The 21,421-nt window shown below is 38.1% G+C and overlaps 2 protein-coding genes across 2 annotated transcripts; one reads left to right on the top strand and one right to left on the bottom strand.

Annotated features, from left to right (window-relative positions):
- Positions 1 to 3,511: 3,511 nt before the first annotated feature.
- On the top strand, positions 3,512 to 11,104 carry slc25a29 (solute carrier family 25 member 29). Its single transcript, XM_066676875.1, has 4 exons — positions 3,512 to 3,851; positions 6,469 to 6,512; positions 7,491 to 7,574; positions 8,454 to 11,104. Exons 1-4 carry the CDS (start codon positions 3,824 to 3,826, stop codon positions 9,219 to 9,221), a joined length of 924 nt encoding a protein of 307 aa, XP_066532972.1. The 5' UTR covers positions 3,512 to 3,823; the 3' UTR covers positions 9,222 to 11,104.
- Positions 11,105 to 11,522: 418 nt separating this feature from the next.
- On the bottom strand, positions 11,523 to 17,327 carry myh6 (myosin, heavy chain 6, cardiac muscle, alpha). The gene has a single exon (XM_066676377.1). The coding sequence runs from the start codon at positions 17,325 to 17,327 to the stop codon at positions 11,523 to 11,525; it is 5,805 nt and encodes a 1,934-aa protein (XP_066532474.1).
- Between the last annotated feature and the right edge of the window lie 4,094 nt (positions 17,328 to 21,421).

Below are 21,421 nucleotides of genomic sequence, written 5' to 3'. Positions count from 1 at the left end.
CACAGACTTGAAATCATTACCCCAGGATCCTGGAGCTGTGTCACTGCGACATTACTTGCTGTGCCACCATGTCGCCCACTCCAAGTATTCTATGTCCTAAGTGTAGAAACAAAAACTGTCATTAATCAGTTCTGATTGCAATGTAGCTGTACAGCAATCTGCCATTTCATTATAAGCACCTCCTTGTTTCTACACTTACTGTCCATTCGCTCAGCTCCACTGACCAAACAGAACTTTGTGTTCTAAAATTATAGACTGTAGTCCACCTGTTGCTCTGCATATGTTGTTTGTCCCCTTTCACCCTGTTCTTGAGTGTTCAAGACCACCAGAGAGCATGTATGATTAGACACTGACATGATAGTTGTGGTGTGTTTTTGTGTGACTGCTGGCACAAGTGGATAAGACACAGCAGTGCTGCTGAAGTATTTATACCCCTCAGCATCACAAATTAATTAGCATTTGCTCTGCTTCATCCAATAATTTTAACATTTCACTATGTGTCTGAAGGTCACCAAGATGTCATCTGGATAGACAGCTACATGTGGACTCCCTCCAGTATTCTTTGAAAGATTGCTGGACTGGATGAAACTCAAAAAGGAAGGTGATTCATTGCAAACAGACCTTTGTTTGCACTGGTGACAGTGCTTGGATTCTTCATCTAGAGTCTATTGTTGATAAGTATAAGTTTGTGAACTTCTCTCTCTCTCTCTCTCTCTCTCTCTCTCTCTCTCTCTCTCTCTCTCTCCAGTATAAGCTTTGAGTGTGAGTCCCTACATGGGCTTTACTTTTGGCATGGTTGTGTCCTTCAGATTTGGCAAAGTTAAGATTTCTTCACCTTCGCTGTCTAAAATCCTACTTTCACTAATGTGATTAACTCCCTGCATGTTTTCATGATTTCTATATTGGCTCTTTCCTCCCCCACAGGTTTGAAGTGATCAGTTGGTGATTTTGCACATTTGTAATTCCTTCCTTTCTGAATTTGTTGCACTTTTGCATAATAAACTGGCCATACACATTATGTTCATAGTTGCTTGATGGTTGTCTACGAGTGACCACTGTCCCTGCAAATTTTGAATATCTTTGGATGCTGTTTCAACAGCCTGAACAGGTTTGAGGACTTGATCATAGGTCAGCTCTGGCTAAGCCAATAATCTGTGCTGCATGTGATCTTCCTCAATAAAGCCAACCAACCTTTGGGATCCGTTGTCTTGCTTTGAACTTGAAGCACTGTACAGTCTCACTTACCTTAATGTTGTAATGTGCTTTCAACAATTTCACAAGCTCACCACATGTTCTATTTACCCAGGCTCCGCAATTTCTCATGAGGCTATACGTTTGGTTTCCAACAAAGCTGAGAAGAATTGCTCACTTCTAAGCTGCACCTGACATTTGCATTGAAAAAAAAGCCTCAGGACCTCACAATGCTCCTTGCACGATTTTAGTTTTTCACAACCAAAATGCAGCAATGTTCACACAGTTCACAAAAACCAATCATAACAGCTTTCATCTAGTACTGTTTTACATGCGCTCTTTTTGCTGGAACGCCCTCTACTGGGTGTTAGAAAACACACAAGCAAGCTAGTTCAATATATAGTCATAATGTTACAGGTGGTCGGTGTTCAAGTACAGTGCAATCTGTACTGACTTTTGAGCTTTTATGGTTTTGGCTGTACAGTTCAGCACACAGAATATAGAGAATGACACTGTGATTGTGATATAAATGTGGGCCATACCCTCCTAATTACACACGTTGATTTGATATTGCAAACAAAATTCCATTTTTAAGATTTACTTGTTAATATTCATAGTTAATGCACTCTGATTAAAAGTGCAGATGATGTAATCGTGAAGTTCTGCTTGATGTATACAAGACTGGTTAGCCTAATTCACTAATCATTGCTGTGCAATGGGTATAAAGAGAGATTTTATTAGGACTTTGGTATAAACTAGTAAATCCAAGCCAATATTTTGTACAAGCCCATAATCTGAATTCCTGGTCTAAACTCAGTTGTCTAAAATCTAAGAGCAATAAGGTTTGCAGTATATACAAATACAAGAGTGGCTTAAATCTAAAATTATTACCATTCTATTAATTGTAACACCACCCAGCAGCTACAGCATTCATCTTTAACAACACTGACACCCTAATTAGTTCTCTTCATCTATATTTGTTCATTTATTTTACAATATTTATGAAAATATTTAATCATGAATCCATTACTGACCATTTAAATCATGAGCTGAGAGTGTTGTTACTCCCATAGTTTACACAGGCACAAAAACTAAATAAAGAAAGGTTAGTACTGGGTTATTATTCAATGCTACTTTTAGTGTTTCAGATTTTTCAGGGGGCGAAAAGCTCAGGTAAACAGTCCAACAGAACGCTTTTAAAGTGACAGTAAGACAATAATAGACCCAGTCTAAGCACAAGATTATTGTTTTATCTCTCGTATCTGAGCGAGGTCATTGATTTTTTTGTTTATGATAAATCTGCTTTTAATGTGTAATGTAATGTGCATATTCTTTTCAAACACATCGTGCTACAGGCTGCTCAGAATAAATCCTTTATTGTTACAGTAACAAAAAAGACAGTTAATTAATCCATAGCAATTTACTATCCTTCATTAAAAAAAAACATACCATATGCTAATTCATACAAGTCTTTCGGAAGTCTGATGCAACATGGAAAAATCATTTCAAGAAGCAGACGGACCAATGAGCTCTGGAGGGTGTTGTAGGAGGCGGTGTTTACAGAGGGATTGGCTGCTGCAGAAGTGAGCCATTGGTCAAAACGAATATTCCCCTTACACACCCCGTGCTGACTCTCCACGGTCGCTCGACTCATGAACTCGTCGAGACGACTCCGATTCTGATTCTGACAAGAAATGACTCTAGAGAGTCGATTCTCTCTTTAAAACTTTGGAGAACGGAAAATTACCTAAATAAAGTGTAGAGTTTACATAATATTAGATAATATACAAGTCAAAGAGTTTATTGTCATTTGCACAGTAAAAAAACAAGTTTACAATGTGTACAATGAAATTCTTTCTTTGCCCCTTACCAAGAATGCCAAATAGAAAAAAATAAAAAATACAATGAAGAAAGAAATAACTAAATAACTGATTGTTTCTTTTTCTGAGTCTTCTTCTGTGTTTTGGCATTAATTTACCTACTACATCTGAAGATAATCATCTATGAGTATGAGTATATCTAAACTAAATCTATGACCCCACTATATTCAGGTATTGTTGTGCACTGCTTGTACACGTATGCTGAGGTTTTATTTTAAAGTCCGTATTTACTTATAGGCTACTGTAGCACTGTAATGGCGTCTTGTCAGTTCTCCGGCGCCGTTAGCATCAAACTCTTTCGATTTCGATTTCCTGTCACTCTGAGCAATTCTGAGTTGATAAATCGGGACTGTCGAATCGAGCCTTTTGAGTCGATTCTCGTTTACCTGAATTGGGGAATCGATTCGTTTGGGAATCAATTTGCAAACAGAAATATCCGAGTCCTCTAGGTGGTACTCTGAGGTGTAATTTTCCACTACGGTCCGAGTAATCTGATCTACGGTCTGCTGCGGCACTGCGGCTTGGTCCTTGGGTGTATTATCTTTTTCTGTGTTTGTTTAGCGTCTTTTACAATCTAGACCATTGTCGCAGTACTTGAGAAACAATTCAGCAGGCTGGCTAACCTCTGGCTAGCGTCTTTTCCACTGTAAATAAATTATCATTGCTAGAGGAGTCGTGTTACTCGTCGTTTAAAGCTCATAACAGAGAGGTTAAAGTCTTGCCAACGGCTGAAAAGTCTCTGAAGCAGAAGAATGGACTTTGTTGCTGGTTGTATAGGAGGTAAGTTAACCATAGATGAAGAAGAGTGTAGTATAAATCCATATGGCCTCTGAGCTAGTGAGCTAACGTGACATTTAGCAGGCTAGCAGGCTGAAGTTCTGAAGTTAAGCCAGTTAAAGAGGGACTAACACACGTACACATGTGTCAATGTTCATATGATCTGTACAGGGACAGATACAATCTACGCTGGTCTTCAGACAGTGCCATATACTCAATCACAGCAGACCGTCCCCAGTGAACACATAGTTCAGTAGAGGGACTGACTGCCTTATTGTGGATGAGTGACCAGTTCAGCACTTTTACACTGCACATTAAACAAATGCACCTGTTTATATTCTTATTTCACCACACATCAGTGTAGAAAGTGTGAGATATCGTCCTCTTTTAGAAACCCGAGCCTTAGACAATGCTTGTCATTCAATCTGCAGATCAGTTCAGTCAGTTGCAATATATGGAAGCCAATTTCAACCAGGCAGAAAAAGGAAAATCCGGTATTTCTGGCAGCAGTATGCAGTAACTCAAAATACAGACTTAACGTTTCCAAAATAATTACATAGTTATTGAAATATTATCTTATTATATCAAAATGACAGATTCACAGTCTTTCCCACAACAGTTTATATAGTAAATTGGGAATTCCTACCCTCCACACAGTGGATTTTTATTCCCAGGTCAGGCATCACCAGTCAAGTCCTTGGGCAAGTCTCCCAAATTGTGAAATAGATTGCGTCTTTAACATGTTTAAAATTAGAATTTTCTCTGAAGAACATCTGCAAAATGCCAGAAACGAAAGTGTAACATTGACCAATTGCTGCAAGAAATTGAGAAGCAGTCCTCTGACGTAGAAAGTCAAAATACAGTCATAGTATCTTAAAGTAATTAGCCTTTTCTGTAAATATTTGGGTTTGCATTTACTTATATTCAAACAATTTCTTAGTCTCTCCGAATATTGACTTATTTGTTTTGGATTAATCATATTCACATTTAATATGTAATTTTCATAACAAGATATCTAAGATTCTCAAGGAAATTGCCCTATGTTATAATCTGGGAACCATATTGTTTAATTATTACTTTTGAATAGCAGTTAAATATTTTGACATAATTCTCCCTGGAAGGTTGAAGGGGAAAAAAGGGAGTCTACTTTGCACACGTTTTTTTTCCACAGAAATAAGATCAATGACTGGATTTGAAAGTTAAAGATGGTCTTAATCACTGCATAATTATGAACTGTTATTAGTGAAACGCAGTGATACTAGCTTTCTTTTTATTACAAAAAACCCACATGTTTTTGTGCGTATGTGCATGTAACAGCTAATAATATCGAATCTATTTAACAGCTAACAATATATGTAATAAGTGTATGGTGTTCAGATACATTTATATCACAAGAGTTAGCCTAGTCAGAATTAACAGAAGTTGTCCATTAGAGTTCTGTAAATCCTGTAGTTGCAAAATTGCACATATTCATAAGCTTCTCTGTAGATTTTGGTTCCTGGAAATGCCCAGAATAGTCATGTCCCACCTCACTATTCTCAGCCCGTAAAAAGAAGAACACTCCACACACCCCTGTAAGAACCAATCACAGCCACTGGGGCTGAGGGCCTGCCACGCGGCTTGTAATTTAGGAAGAGATTTCTTATAACAGCTTTGTGTGGAAGCACTGGTAATGTACAGTTGTAATACAGATGCTTTATAGAGTGGAAGAAATCTGTTGTTTAAGCATTAGATTAAGGGAAGGTGTGTAATAACGAATGAATAAATGTAGACACAGAGACGTGTAAAGTCCTGAAAAACTTGAACCATGGCAGTCTGGTCTTGTCACTCAAACCAAAGATCACCTGACAGTATCTCATGTTGTTTACTGAGGCGAGCAACATGATTTCATTGGCTTCAATGGCAGTGCCCCTTTAACTTGGGTTAGTTACAGAGTTCATAGCAGAGTTCATTATGGATGTCCACACAACAGTATAGCTTAAAGATGGTTACAACATTTTTGTATTAATTTTTTCATTTTAAAGAGGGTGGGGTGGGTGTTTCATGTTTCTCTAAAAGAATGTTTGCATACAGAGCTTGATACACATTGGCGTCATTGTGTAAGCACCACGTAATGATGAGGAACACAGATCTTTTTAGGGATTAGGAGTTCTTTCGACTGATACATTTGACTCTGCAATATCATTTTCTCCTGTTAGAGTTGGTCAAAACAACACACTTGAATATCAAGAAAGAATTCATGAATATTAATCGACAGAAATGTTGAACATTGAATTTAGAGGAAAATTTGTAAGCTAATAATGTGTGAAATGGAAGGCAGTGTAAGGTAGTTTAAAAAGGTTTTGGTGAGGCATGGAACTACAGGTTTGAGTGATGGCTGTTAATATGTAAAAATATTTAATGATTCATTTGTTGGTGCTTTACAGAATAAAAGTTTCACTGGGTATGTGCAGACAACAACACTCCCTGCTCTTGGTTATGTGTAAAATAGACACTACCAGTAATCTTGCTCATGTTTTCAGATTGTTCTTCTTTGCATACAGTGTCCTCCTCTTTTAAATCTTGGCCCAGATTTCTGTAAGAAGACCAAAATTCTCATAATTCCATGTCTTCTTTTCAGGTGCTGCTGGAGTCCTAGTGGGACATCCATTTGATACTGTCAAGGTAAGCAATTATCTTTCAGTTTTTTTAACAGCTGCAGTGGATTTCAAGCAGCTTCTGTATGGGAAATTGTGTATGAAGGCAAATGAGGCTGTTCAAGCTTGCTTTGTGGCCAGAGGTGTGAAGAACCTGCGCACCACCAAAAAGCCATAGGGTTGCTATGATCTCTCTGATTTTTACAGGTCACTCACTTTTTCCATTTTAAGGCAATGTTAATGTTGTATGAATAAGAGCTTTTCTCTTCTCCTAACTGCATACATATTACTCATCTCAGCTAACCACAACACAACTGCTTCCTTTTTTTTATGTACATGCCATTTTGCCCTACTTTTTAACAAAGCTATTACAGTAGACAGCTAAAATGTTAATCAATGAATTGTTCATCCTGTTCATAAATGCATATTATAAACATTTGTCAACAAACTTTTATTGCGTTTTATCAACTTTATCTGTGACTTATCTGTTGTTTTCATTCGAATACGTTAGACTGACTCTGTTACTATAGTGATAAGATAAAAGAAGCTGATCAAATTGACAGAAACTGGCTTCAGTGTAGTTCTTTGTCCTGCTTTTTCTCAAGTTGCAATAAAAACAGTAATGCAAGCCATCAAAATATTTTGCATGAAAAGCCAAAGCTGAACATTCCTCTTTCTTTCACACTATGCACTTATACTGTGTTTGTGCAGGTTTCTCAGTGTGTCATTAGTGATGTTGATTTGTGAGCTTAATTTGTCAAATTTGTGAAACTCTGCTACCTTTCAAAGTTCACTTTGTCTCTGACCAAATGGAAAGGTCAGTCAGCATGCAGATTAGTGCACCCTTTTAAAAGATTAGATTTCACATCCTACTTTAACCTCAATTTGGCAAATTTACCAAATGGCTCTGCTTTTTGTCCTTCATTTTACAATGTGGGTGGAAATGAGACCTGTGAGACTATTGTTTGTCAGATTTCTGTAGAAACCGTGCTTTTTCTTGTCACAGGTCAGGCTCCAAGTGCAGAGTGCAGACAAGCCTCTCTACAGGGGAACCATCCACTGTTTTCAGTCAATCATAAAGCAAGAATCTGTAAGTACCTTAAGTCATTATGCATTTACTTAAACTTGGTGTGAAATTTAAAATCTAAGATGTTCATTGGTATTATATCAAAACAATTTGACTAAATCAGTCTGCAATGCAATCATAGGTAGTTAATGTTGTTCATTTTGGTGTAATTTCACCCTGTGAAGTGCAGTGCATCAGAAATCTTTATTCACAGAGGATTAAACAAGTTTCGTTTAAATTGTGTTTAGTTTCTGAATTGAAGTAGAATTTTTTTTTCTTTAATACTTAGCAGTATTTACGCTTAGTCAAACGGATCTCTTGTTGGACTGAAACACAGTTGTGGTTCGGTTTTGTATTTCCTTACACTGGCAGTCAAAACAAGAAGCCATTTCTTAAGTAAATAAAAGTCTGCTGTTTCACAGTAATGGATCATATGGGTTAAATATTAATATATTGTAGGGAGACACTGAATAACAAGAAGAAGAAGCAAAAAACTCTCACTGAAGAAACGTTAACATTCTTATCTCTGAATCTGAACTGTGGAGCACCAACACCTTTTGTTATAATCATGAGCTCCTTTCCACCGTTGCATTACGTTGTTTTGGTTGTAAAAATGTGTCTCAAGGAGTGGGATGCGCATATGTTTGTATAACGTCTGGCTAAATTGCATCTTAGACCACTTCCTGAAGTGTTTTATAAAGACAGGTTCAAGTGTTTTATAAAAATGGGTTCAAATCTGTTTTAAATGCTTCTTAGGTGAGTTTATGCCTGCATTTTAATTTACGTGATCTCTGTCCAGATATTCTGATGGGTACGAGATTACTGGTAGCACATTTCATTAGGGGAACAGCCTTAACTTGAAAAGGAGTAAGGTATGTCCTCACTGTCATTTATTTGTTGCAGATGTTGGGCCTTTACAAAGGCATTGGCTCTCCGATGATGGGCCTCACTTTCATCAACGCCATTGTCTTTGGCGTGCAGGGGAACACCATGCGTCTTCTGGGCCAAGACACGCCCATGAACCAGTTCCTGGCAGGAGCAGCTGCTGGGTCTATCCAGTGTGTCATTTGCTGTCCCATGGAGCTGGCCAAGACACGCATGCAGATGCAAGGTACTGGAGAGAAGAAGTCATGTACTCGCAAAGTCTACAAAAACTCCTTGGATTGCCTAGCTCGCATATACCAGCGGGAGGGCTTGCGGGGTGTCAATAGAGGCATGGTCACAACCTTCATCCGTGAGACACCAGGCTTTGGGGTGTATTTTCTAGCCTATGATGTGCTGACACGCTCACTGGGCTGTGAACCAGAGGACCCCTACATGATCCCCAAACTACTGTTTGCTGGAGGAATGTCTGGTATTGCTTCATGGCTTTCTACATATCCTGTGGATGTGATTAAGTCTCGACTGCAGGCAGATGGTGTTGGGGGTAAGTTTCAGTACAGCAGTATAATGGACTGCACACGGAAGAGCATAGAGAGGGAGGGCTGGCGAGTATTCACTCGTGGCCTGACCTCCACATTGCTCCGAGCATTCCCTGTCAACGCAGCCACTTTTGCTACTGTAACACTGTTCCTCATGTATGTACGTCAAGATGAGGGGCCCAAAGACTGTGAACCTGCCCCACAACACCATGCTGCATTACAGCAGCAAGGGCAGCCATCCAGCCTGTGACATGGCCTCAGCTATTGAGGGACTGGTGTGTGTATACTGGTGCTTTGGGGCATTATGGCACCTGCTGCTAAGAAGTTGCTAATAGAGCTAATAAAGCTGTACCGCTGCATAAGCACCTACCCTCATGTCATGTGAAAGAATGGCAACAACCCAGTCTGTCAACAACAGTATAAATTACTTGGACAGTGTAAAACTGCATTTGTACATATTTTTTATTGTATGATGTAAATTGAAAAAAAAAAAAATTAAGCAAAAGAATTTGCTAATTTTGATTGTATGTAAATATAATTTTTCCTGCCTTATAAGAATATTGGTTAAATCATTAAAAAAAAAAACTTTTTTAAGTTGGTGGGAACCTAATTTTATTACCACTGTCTACAAGATTCATGTCTGCCTCTCCCCATTTTTACATAGCAAAAGTGTAAGTACTGCTGCTGGCATTGAAATTGCACACTGCAAATGAAAGAGGCATGGATTACTTTAGCACTCGCAAACAGCTGCGTCCCATTATTAAACCCATTACTCTTGATGGTAATAAAAGAAATACTACCTCTTGAAGAACAGTAGTTTATAATCCAAATTTTAAAAAGTGCACTATTGGTTGCTTCCTTGTAAGTAAAATCCAGCAGGACTGTATGAAATAGGCTGGTAAAAAAAAAAAAAGCTGCATCTATTCTATTTTTAGTAAAAAAAACTGTATGAGAAGCAGTTTCCCAAGCAGCAATCTGTGTACTGAACCAAATATAACTACAAATTTGTCTTGCCTAAAACTTATGAATGTAAATGTAATTTAAATTTCCTGAAATCCAGTGCTTGTGTTTATGTTCAGGAACTGTGAAGATAAATACAAAAAGTTTTTTAAGAATAGTTAAAAATATCCAGTATGCTAAGAAACAGTTTTATCTCATCTAAATTGTTTAGATACAGGAAAAGGGAAGAACAGATTAAGCTCTGCTATTTAATTCCAGTGAATGAGAATGAAAGGATTTGCAGAATTTTAAAAATCCTTCACTTATCCCTGCAGCAATTGCACAGACTGTCTTTTACTGTTCAAAATGGATGCAATCTTTGTGCAGGTTCCATTGTTTAAACTTGAGGCTTTTCATCTCTTTATATAACCATGGTCACTGTGGTATCAGCACATTTACTTTTTATCAGTTCAAAACTTTTAATGACTTAAGTGTTACAGACACAAATATTGTGTCTGCTTTGGCAGAAGCATGTAGTTTGTCCTTGCCCTAATGTATAAAAAAGATGTTTTTTCTAACATTGTATGTGAATCTCAGATTACCCATCGCTTTTTGAATGACATGAATTATATGTTTGTTTTATGAAATTGTTAGCATTGAAAATAAGAAAGAAAAAATTAAGAAAGCAAAGAAACTAAGATGGACTTGGACTTTCTATTGAGAAAGTGGAATGGAGTCCCATGACAATCATGGATGCTAGCAGAAACTGCATTGTGGTGGGTTATCAGTGAAACAGTAATGTACTTTTGTAAAGGGTAAAGACTACTGTGTGTACCTCTCATCAGGTCACTATTTGTATGCTGTACATCATGTGCACATTACATATTCCAGTAAAACCTGAGCTTTAGAAAAAATGTAATTCATTTATTTTACTTGTTACCTGAAAAATATTAGAATTTGGAGATAAACCTTTAAAAACTATCTCTTTACAATAGCTCTAGGGTTTTGTTTGTTTGTTTTTGTTTGTTTAAATATGTAGTTTTTCTGCTGTTAATATTTTATGTGTAATAAATTGCCTCTTATTTTTGTAATAAACAGATAGCTTGCAGCATTTACTATTTTATTGTGAATTGTAGTTGGCCTAACTCATGTATGGGTCATCTCAAGTTAGATGCAATGTGAAAATAAAGGAAAATTACACCTACATCGTTTTGTGAAAGTCCTTACATTATTTTTCAAGAAGTTACTCCAAAAAAAAAGACGTGCAACAAGTTGGTGCAATTACTGTGTTTACTTTAACAAAATATGTAACAGTTCAGTGTTTTTAATAAGGGTATTCAAAGTACATCAGCATTATACATTATTCCCTAGTTATAGTAATAAAGTACTTTTATATTTTGCAAATTGCAATAAAAAGTTTACCCTTAGTTTAATAGTTTCAAGGGTCAGTTTAAAGCAATTAAAAATGGTAAAGATCTTTTAATGCTATACTTCAGTATACTTAAATAATTAGCAGTGGCTTAGTATAATGTGCCTTTATTGCAAACAATCTAGACTTATGAAGAAACAATAATTAGACAGTTGCACATGTAGGGTATATTTTCAGTACATGTTACTCATCCTGGGATTTTTTACCAGGCACACCATCCCTAGTCTTGGCACGTAGCTTGTTCACCTGTGATTCTGCAATATCTGCACGCTCTTCTGCCTCTTCTAGCTCATGCTGTAGTTTACGTAACTTGGCCAGGTTGACATTGGCTTGCTCCTCAGCTTCCTCAGTGGAGCGCTTGTATGACTTGACTTTTAGTTGCAGCTTGTCCACCAAGTCCTGCAGTCTGGCCATATTCTTTCGATCCTCTTCTGTCTGATATGAGAGCTCCTTTATGCGGCGTTCATATTTGCGAACTCCTTTTATGGACTCTGTACCTCGTTTTTGTTCAGCCTCTAATTCATTCTCAAGTTCACGTATTCGTGCCTCTAATTTCTGTAGCTGTTTCTTGCCACCTTTCATAGCTACTTGTTCAGCCTCATCCAGGCGGTGCTGCAAATCTTTAATAGTCTGCTCCATATTCTTTTTCATTCTCTCTAGATGGGCACTGGTGTCTTGCTCTTTCTTCAACTCCTCAGCCATCATGGCTGCATCAGTTATGGCTTTCTTTGCCTTCTCTTCAGCATTGTGTTTCTCTTGGACAATTTCTTCCATCTCATTCTGTAGGTGTAGCAAATCTGCTTCTTGCTTTTTTTTTTGATTGATAAGGCTGGTGTTTTGTGAATGCAGCAGCTGCATTCGTTCTGTTACATCTGTAAGCTCTTGCTCAGCTAATTTGCGCCCCCTGTCGGTTTGTTCCACCACGGCCCTTAGCTCCTCAAGTTCTGCTTGCAGGAGGTTGTTTCTCCTCTCAAAGAGGGCAAGGTTCTCTTTCAGATCATCATTAGAACGAGCAGAATCATCCAGTTGAAGCTGAGCATCCTTAAGGTATGTCTGGATAATCTTCAGTTGTTTCTGTGCATCAGCTGCCTGTCTGTTGGCTTGACTCAGTTGGATTTCCATCTCATTAAGGTCTCCCTCCATCTTTTTCTTGACTCTCAAAGCTTCGTTACGGCTTCTGGTTTCTGCTTCAAGAGAGGTCTGTAGAGATTCCACCATCCGTTGGTAGTTTCTCTTGGCCTGTTCCATCTCCTCATCCTTTTCTGCAAGCTTCCTTTCAATGTCAGCCTTCACCTGATTGAATTCAAGTTGTGACCGTAGAATTTTGCCCTCCTCATGCTCTACAGAAGCCTCAGCTTCCTCCAATGCTGATTGCAGTTCTGCTTTCTCTTGTTCCAGTTGTTTCCTAAGTTTCTCAAGCTCATGCATATTCTTGCCTCCTTCACCAAGTTGATCTGTCAGGTCTGATATTTCTTCTTGCAGATTTTTGTTCTCTCGTTTGATAGTCTCAAGTTGATCAAGGCATTCCTCATAAGCATTTTTTAGTCTGAATACCTCCGAACTCAGGTTGCGTGCTTCCTTTTGTGATGCTTCTAATTCACACTGGGACTCCTCATATTTCTGTTTCCATTCTGCCATGACTTTGTCAAAGGCACGCTGTTTCTTGTCTAGAGCAGCGGAGGCAGCATTTGAACGTTCAAGATCTAGCATAAGATCTTCAATTTCATTTTGCAGCCGATGCTTTGTTTTCTCAAGAGAGGAACATTTTGCATTAACTGCTTCTACAGCCTCTTCTGCCTCTTGTAATCTTTGAGCAAGTTTCTTTTTTGCCTCTTCTAGTTCTTCTGTTCTCTGAATACCATCAGTCTCATACTTAGCTCTCCAGGTGGCAACTTCAGTATTTGACTTTGATAGGGCCCGCTGGAGCTCTGCTTTAGCTTCCTGTTCCTCCTCAAATTGTTCTCTCAGCAAGTCACAGTCATGACGTGAAGACTGCACGGCATGAGCTAATGCATTCTTTGCTTTAACTTCTTCTTCAAGTTGTCTTCTCAAGTCCTCTAGTTGTTGGGTGTAAGAACTTTTTCCCCTTGTAAGTTGAGAGATAAGGCATTCTTTCTCCTCTATCTGTCGACCAAGTTCTCCATTTTCAGTCAGCAACTTGGCTCTGTGACTTGAGATATCACTGAGACCTCTCTGGGCCTCTTCAGCTTTTAACCTGTACTCATTCATTTGATCCTCCAGTGAACGACACATCTTTTCAAGATTGACCTTTGCTTTCACAATACTCTCTATGTTTGAGGCCAGGTCATCCAATTCCAACTTCAGTTCTGTTTTTTCTTTCTCTAACTTTTGCTTAACACGCTGCAGGTTATCAATTTGTTCTCCAAGTTCTGATACACTATCAGCATGTTTCTTCCGAAGAGCAGCAGATGTGGCCTCATGCTGAAGCGTTGATTCCTCAAGATCTCTGCGCAATTTCTGAAACTCAGCCTCTCTTTTCTTGTTGAGCTCAACCTGAACTGAGGTGGCTCCACCTGCCTCCTCAAGTCGTTCACTAATATCTTCTAATTCACGTGAGAGATCAGATCGCTGTTTCTCCACCTTTGCACGGGCTGCACGCTCAGCATCCAGCTCTTCCTCCAGTTCCTCAATTCGAGCTTGGTTTTCTTTAAATTTTTTCTGTAGTTGTACTACAGCCATCTGCTCATCATCAATCTTGCCATTCAGCTGACCTATTTCAAAGTCTTTTTTCTTTAGTTTCTCCTCCTGCTGCTGTTTATCATTTTCCAGATCCATTATGTTCTCTAGAGACATTTTCAGATCTCCTTCTAGCTTTCTCTTGGCACGTTCAAGATCCATTCTAACCTTTTTTTCTTGTTCAAGGGAGGCCTCCAGGTCATCCACTTGTTGCTCAAGCTTAGCTTTAGCTTTTGTCAATGCATTTGCTTTATCCTCCTCACTCTGAAGGTCATCTAGTGTCTGTTGCTGTGCCTCCTGGAGAGCTTTTTTCTCTTTTGTCAGTTTCATTATGACCTCATCCTGGGAGGCCATTTCTTCAGTGAGGTTCTTCACTTTATTCTCAGTAGCATGCTTCTCTTTCTCCACTTTTGCTAGAGTGAGCTCAAGGTCATCAATGTCTTTCTTAAGTTCAGAGCATTCATCCTCTAATTTCCGCTTTTTGGCTGTGAGGTCTGCATTTATCTCTTCCTCATCTTCAATCCTCTCTGTGAGCTCTTTTACTTTAGCCTCCAGCTGAATCTTGCTTTTTATTAGCTGTTCACAGCGCTCCTCAGCATCATTCAGTGTATCTTGCTCTGACTGCACCTGGAGAAGTAAATCATTTTTTTCTTGAAGGAGTGCCACCATTTTCTCTTCTAGCTCTTTCCTTCTGATATCAGATTTATCCAGAGCTTCTTTTAATTTATTGAATTCATCCTTCATGTTTGCCATCTCCTTCTCAGCCTCAGCACTCTTTAATAGGGGCTTTATCTTAAAGAACAATTTCATCCAAAGCCAGTTTTTAACACTTAGGAAAGAGCGAAGGTTCCACTGAATGACCATTAGGGCATCCCTGCGTTCGACAAGTTTCTGATATTCTGCCCTCATAAGCAGGGCCCGAGCATTAGCTTGTATTCTTGTAATAATGCGAGCCAGTTGCTCGTCTCGCATCTCCTCTAGTGTACCTAGCAGACCTGCCTTGAAAAAGACTTTTGTGTGGCCAAACCTGTACTGTGTGTGATCGATATCTAATGATCCAAGTAGTTTCTCAGCACTCTTCTTGTTTTCTATAAACTGACCTTCTGGGATGGCAGACGCATTCAGGATTCTGTATCTCTGTTTGAAATCACCATAGAGAACCCGGTTTGGAAAGCCTTTCCTACAAATTCGGATACCTTCTAGCACACCATTACAGCGAAGCTGGTGCATTACAAGGCAGTTGTCCATGACTCCAGGAGTCTTGTTCTCATTTGGAATCAAACAGCGAACAAAGTGTGGGTGAGTGGTTTTCAGGTTGGTCATCAGTTTGTTAAGATTTTCTCTGTGCAATGCAGACACAGTTTGAAAGGACGACCCCTTTTTTTTGGCTCCTTTTCCTGACTTTTCAGCTGCCTCTGCTCCTGCATAACTTGAAAAGAGAGTACTTAAGAGCTTGAGAGAGGATTTCTGATATAGCCCAACTACTGTTTCATTCAAGGGATCTTTGTTCTTCACAAGCCAGCCTGTAATATTGTAATCAACAGTGCCAGCATAGTGAACCAGTGCAAAATGTGCCTCTGACCTGCCCTTGATAGCACGTGGCTTCTGGAACATGTTTGATTTGCCCAGGTGATTATCATAGAGCTTTGCCTTGAATGTCTGATCACTTGCCTTTGGAAACATGCACTCTTCCTCTAAAATAGACATGATCCCCAAGGGCTTTTCAATCAGATCAATACAAGCTTGCAAATCCATCCCAAAGTCAATGAACTCCCAGTCTATTCCTTCCTTTTTGTACTCCTCTTGCTCCAAGACAAACATGTGATGATTGAAAAACTGTTGCAGTTTTTCATTGGTGAAATTAATGCAGAGTTGCTCAAATGTGTTGAAATCAAATATCTCAAATCCAGCGATATCTAGTACACCAATGAAATATTGCCGATGCTGCTTTGTGTCCAGTGACTGGTTGATTCTAACCACCATCCAGTTGAACATCTTCTCATAAACTGCCTTTGCCAGTGCTCCAATTGAGTAGTACACTTGATCCACGCCTTGGCCTTTTGTGACATATTCATTTCCTACCTTGACCCTTGGATGACAGAGTCCTTTCAGTAGATCTGCAGAGTTCAGCCCCATTAGGTAGGCTGATTTGTCAGCAGCTTCTGTGCCGTCAGGTTCTGCCTGTTCCTCGCGTTGCTTCTGCTTGAACTTCATGTTACCATAATGCATGATAGCACCAGTCAACTTATAGACTCCCATCTTCTCTTCTGGAGTGAAACCAAGCACATCAAAGGCATTGTCAGTTGCTAGAAGCTCCTCGCTGTCATTGATACTTGCAACCGTTACCTCTCCTTGAGAGATGAAGGAATAATCATAAGGATTATTTGTAATCAGCAGCATATCTAGCAGCTCAGGCTTTTCATTGGATAATATCTGGAAAAAGATGTGGTAGTTCCTTTCAGATTTTAACTGAAAAGTCACACGTGACTTTTCCAGCAGATATGTTTCAATATCAGCAGAAGAAAGTTTACCACTTGTTCCAAAATGAATGCGGATAAATTTTCCAAAGCGGGAGGAGTTGTCATTTCTCACAGTTTTAGCATTGCCAAAGGCCTCGAGTGCAGGATTGGCCTGGATGATTTGATCCTCCAGGGTACCCTTGTTGGAGTCTTTCTTTAAAGCCCCACCAGCAGCAGCAATACTTGCAAAATACTGGATGACTCTCTTGGTGTTGACAGTCTTCCCAGCACCAGATTCTCCAGTGATAAGAACAGACTGATTCTCACGATCAGTTAGCATGTATTGATAAGCATTATCGGAGATGGAGAAGATATGAGGAGGAGCTTCTGATCTCTTCTTACCTCGGTAAGCTGCAACTACTTCTGCATCATACACAGGCAGCAATTTGTAAGGGTTGACTGTTACACAAAACAACCCTGAATAAGTGTAAATCATCCAGGCTGCATAACGCTCTTTGAGGTTAAACAGCACAGCAGGCTCATGCAGGAAAGTGAACATCGCCATATCTTCAATTTTATCAAACTTGGGGGGATTCTGGGGATGGACATCCGTCTCCTTGACAGTTACAGTCCTCCCATCTTCTGTCTTAACAGTCACCTTTACTCCCTCCTTGCTGATGATTTGCCCTTTGACAAACTCCACTTTTTCATCCACCACAAAACATTCAGTCTTGATGTCGAAGGCTCTTGTCTGAGCTTCAAGTCGTTCTTTTTCTGATTTCCTCAGGAATGGAGCTGCTTTTCCAAATTCGGCCATAATAGCATCACCCATTGCGATGTGTTGAGTTTCACAGATGCAGTGAGAATCAGTAAATGCAGAGCTCAATACAGGTCCAGGAGAAAATATAGACGACTCAGATTATTGGAACTGGACTCTCTTTATAAAGGATGAGCAGCTTCCAAATAAGGATGCAACTCCAGGCCCCTTGTGCAAGAAGGGGAGTGTAAAAGGAAAGGGTTTTTTATTTTTATTTTTTTTATCAAGGCTCTTAAGTGGTGTGAGGGCAGTAAAGGGACCTTTAGCTGTGAGTATCCTTTTGTGGACAGCTCTCACCTCCCTGGCTGTCTCTTTCCCTGTGTCATCTCTGAAACACATTCCAGACATATCCATCAGTGGCTATAAATGCTTTCATAAATTAATAAAGTTTCAAAAGAATAATCACAACTGTGTTTTTTACTGTGATTTTTAAAAGATATTGCCAGGTGGTTTCCACTAGTTATGTTTTTTTGATACTTCACAGATGCACATTAGTGATGTATATGATCAAAGCAAATGTTTATTTGTATAAGAATATCTCAAATGACAAAAATAATGTGTAAGGTAAATTAACTCCTGTTTTTAAAAATTTCCGGCAAAGTTGTTATCTTGACATGATATGAAAGGTCTTATCAAAAGTTTGCCTGACAGCTTATAATCTGCCTCAGCTCAGCCCTGCTTAACAATGTCTCAAAATAGTTCTCAGATATAAATGTCAGCCCGTTCCTGTAATGTTTATTCATCTTTTATGCTGCATATATGAAAAACAAGGTTATGTATATTAAAAAAAAAAAAAAAAAAAAAAAAAAAAAGACTACATGCAGTGTTCCAAGGGTCTTTGCCTTTGTGTGATTGATCAATGTTAAATATTGACATGGTTGCAAAACTCCAGCAGTCCTTTTGTTTGATCACAATTTCATCACAATTTCACAATGGATGGATTAACAAGAAATGCTCAAAATTACTTGTAATTAATGTTTTAATATTTACTTTCATTAAAGGTTTATTTTTGCATTTTTCTTTATTTTGTAAAAATTACAGTTATGGAGTAACAGTCTTCTAGTTGAGTGAATTTATAATCCTCACCCACCTGTCAAATCAAACAAAACATTATGTATCTTGTTCAATGAGAGTTAATAAGACTCTATCACAATGTCAGGATCATATCAAAAATCTTTTGTAAGGTAATTCAAAAATTGCTTGGAGACAATTAACTACAATAATGGGATGGAAATACATATTAACCCCTCAAAGTGAGGTCCCTATTCAACTTTCAAACAACCTAAATATGTTTTATTCTAGATTTGCTAAACATTGTTTTAGTGACAAATGTGATTCTGTCTGTCTAGGAATGATGCCTGCTCCTGTGATATTTAAATAGAAGAAGTTATTTTCATTCAGCCCCTTTGAACTAAACGACCATATGGACTCAAGGGAGGGGTCTTAAAGTAATGTGTCATCTAACAATGACATTTTTTATTAACCAATTATTTCAGATGTTTTTTAATATTAACTTTGTACATCAGTCTTGGAAAATGGCGACAATCATTCCAGTGCCAAAAACCAGCTCACATACAAATCTTTAATGACTTTAGACCCATTGCTTGTAGATTTTAAATTATAGATGACAAACTAAGCACATGAACCCTATGCAGTTCGCCTACCAAGCTAGTGGAGGATTAGAAGTTGCTACAATGATTATATTGGGTAAATGTTTTGGTCATTTGGACAAGGCCAGCTCATATTGACTGGACCAATAGAAATGTTCTAAAATTACTAAGAATAAAAGCTTTTTACATTCGCTTCCATTGAACATTTAAGTTTTTTTTTTCTTCTCCTGTAACGTTACTAATTTGGAGATACTTGTTTTTATTAAACAGTGACAATATCTTTGAGCAATCTTTTTTAATTCCTCTTTTGCCTTTTTATATGGTCCACCCTCATCTTCTGCAACACGTTTGTGACCTGAATGTCACTAATAGCCTTGTTTTGTGGACCAGAAGGTTTTTGAGAATTAGGCCCCAATGTGTTTGTATTAACAACACCTTCTCCTGCTGCGTGTTCTGAACTCAGTGGTGTGTTTTATCTCCCCTACTATTTTCCATGTACACAAATCAGATAAAATATAACAGTAAAGATATTTCCCTTATAAAATATGCTGATTATACTGCCCTTGTTGCCTGAACGCAGAATGGTACTAGCTCTTCCTACTCTGAGTGTATGATCAATCTTAATTTTAGCCAGACCAAAGAGCTATGCTTTGGAGGGAGGACAGTAACAAGCAGTATAGGGTCTGTCTTTAAACCAGTTATCATGAAAGGGCAGGAAGTGGAACAAGTGGATCTTTTAAAATACTTGGGAATATTCATTGACAAATTAATTAACAAATGGGTGAGAGGTGCTCTCTCCTCAGGAATTTTAGGAGTTTTAACACCAGTAAACATACATTGTTCATGGTGTATTGGTCATTTATTTAGAGCTTATTGAGATGTGGTTCTCAGTCCTTAGATTGTGTCTTGTTTACTCCCAGTTAGGAACAAACTGCCCAAGGTAGTTAAACCAGCCAGTAAGATTATTGGAGACAAACAACTGTAACTACAGTTATACATTCAGTCCAAAACCAAAAAAGCATTTCAGGTTTACAGTGATCCTACTTTATTCATCATTCCAGATGCTGCCATGGGGCAGGATACTTAAGGTCCCACTATCTAGAGAGAACGGGTAAAACAAATTATTTGTGCCATCTGCTGTGACCATTTTAAACAAGCCCATAATAAAAAAATCCCTGTACATGTTTATGCATTGTTTTTTTTTTTAAATGGTTTAAGTGTTTAAAATGTTTTGTGTAAGGTATAATTGTAATTAAAAATTAAAATAATATTTAGGCTTTTGTCATTTTATGTTAATTGTTGACTGTTGCATAGTAAAAATTAAAATTGTCATTTCATATAAAAAAAACAACGTACAAAAATCTTGTATAAATATGCTACATTCATGATTGTTAACACATATTGTCATCTATATAAAGTCAAATCAAACATTACACATATTTCTGGATACAATCATATCCTCAAGCACAGAATAAATCAATGCTTTTGTAGTGCGTTTTCCTTGATGGAACTCACAGTGAAATTAATGAATTAATTCAGTCATTATCTGTAACTGCTTATTCATTTCAGGGATGCGGTGGGTTCAGAGCCTACCTGGAATCATTGGGGGCAAGGCGGGAATACACCCGGGAGGGGGCGCCAGTCCTTCACAGGGTGACACACACACACACACACACACACACACATTCACACACACCTACGGACACCTTTTGAGTCGTCAATCCACGTACCAATGTTTTATGGACTACCAGTGTTTTTAGACTGTGGGAGGAAACTGGAGTCACAGTGAAATTGAAAAAATAAACTATTTTTGTTTACAATTTTCAAAATAAATATTTTGATTATTTCTTTGTTGTTGAATAAAATTACGAATGTTGATTTTAATACTATGCAACAGGTACCATAAATACCATAAATTGACAAAGGAGTAAGAGAATGTTTTTCAGGAGAATATTGAATTAGAATTATACATTTCACCAAAAAACCTTTACAACTTATTTGTATACGTAATATGTACATTTAATGGACATTACATTTGCGTTACCTTTATTAATAACTGCATTTGTAAATTTGAAAAATCTGTGTTGTGACATTATGATGAAAAATGGCAAGTTGACATTCCACAAAAATAAAAAATATTAAGTTTCTACTTTTTATTATTGATAAATACTTTACAGCCTTTTGCACTTGTTCATGTACAGGCTTTTCAGTGAGAATAGTCATCTTTGGGTTCTCCATGCAGCCGTTGCCCACTTCATCCTTGAATACACAAATGGCCTTTTGGAAAACTCATATTAGACATTGGTGACTTTATCAGCTGGTTCAGATACAATGTATAAATTAAAAATTCTAGCTGCATAATAAATTATTTCAATGCGTGTTTGTTATACATGATTATTTAATAAATAAATAAATAAATGAATATGGATCATATTAGCACCCAATTGTGGAGCTGTACCCAAGTATGAGCATGTGAGGAATAGTACTCCTTGAGGTAAA

This window comes from Hoplias malabaricus, chromosome 7, assembly GCF_029633855.1.
Source record: "Hoplias malabaricus isolate fHopMal1 chromosome 7, fHopMal1.hap1, whole genome shotgun sequence".
Taxonomy (NCBI): Eukaryota; Metazoa; Chordata; class Actinopteri; order Characiformes; family Erythrinidae; genus Hoplias; species Hoplias malabaricus.
The sequence above is the reverse complement of the archived record's forward strand: the minus strand, read 5'-3'. Positions and strand labels throughout refer to the sequence as shown.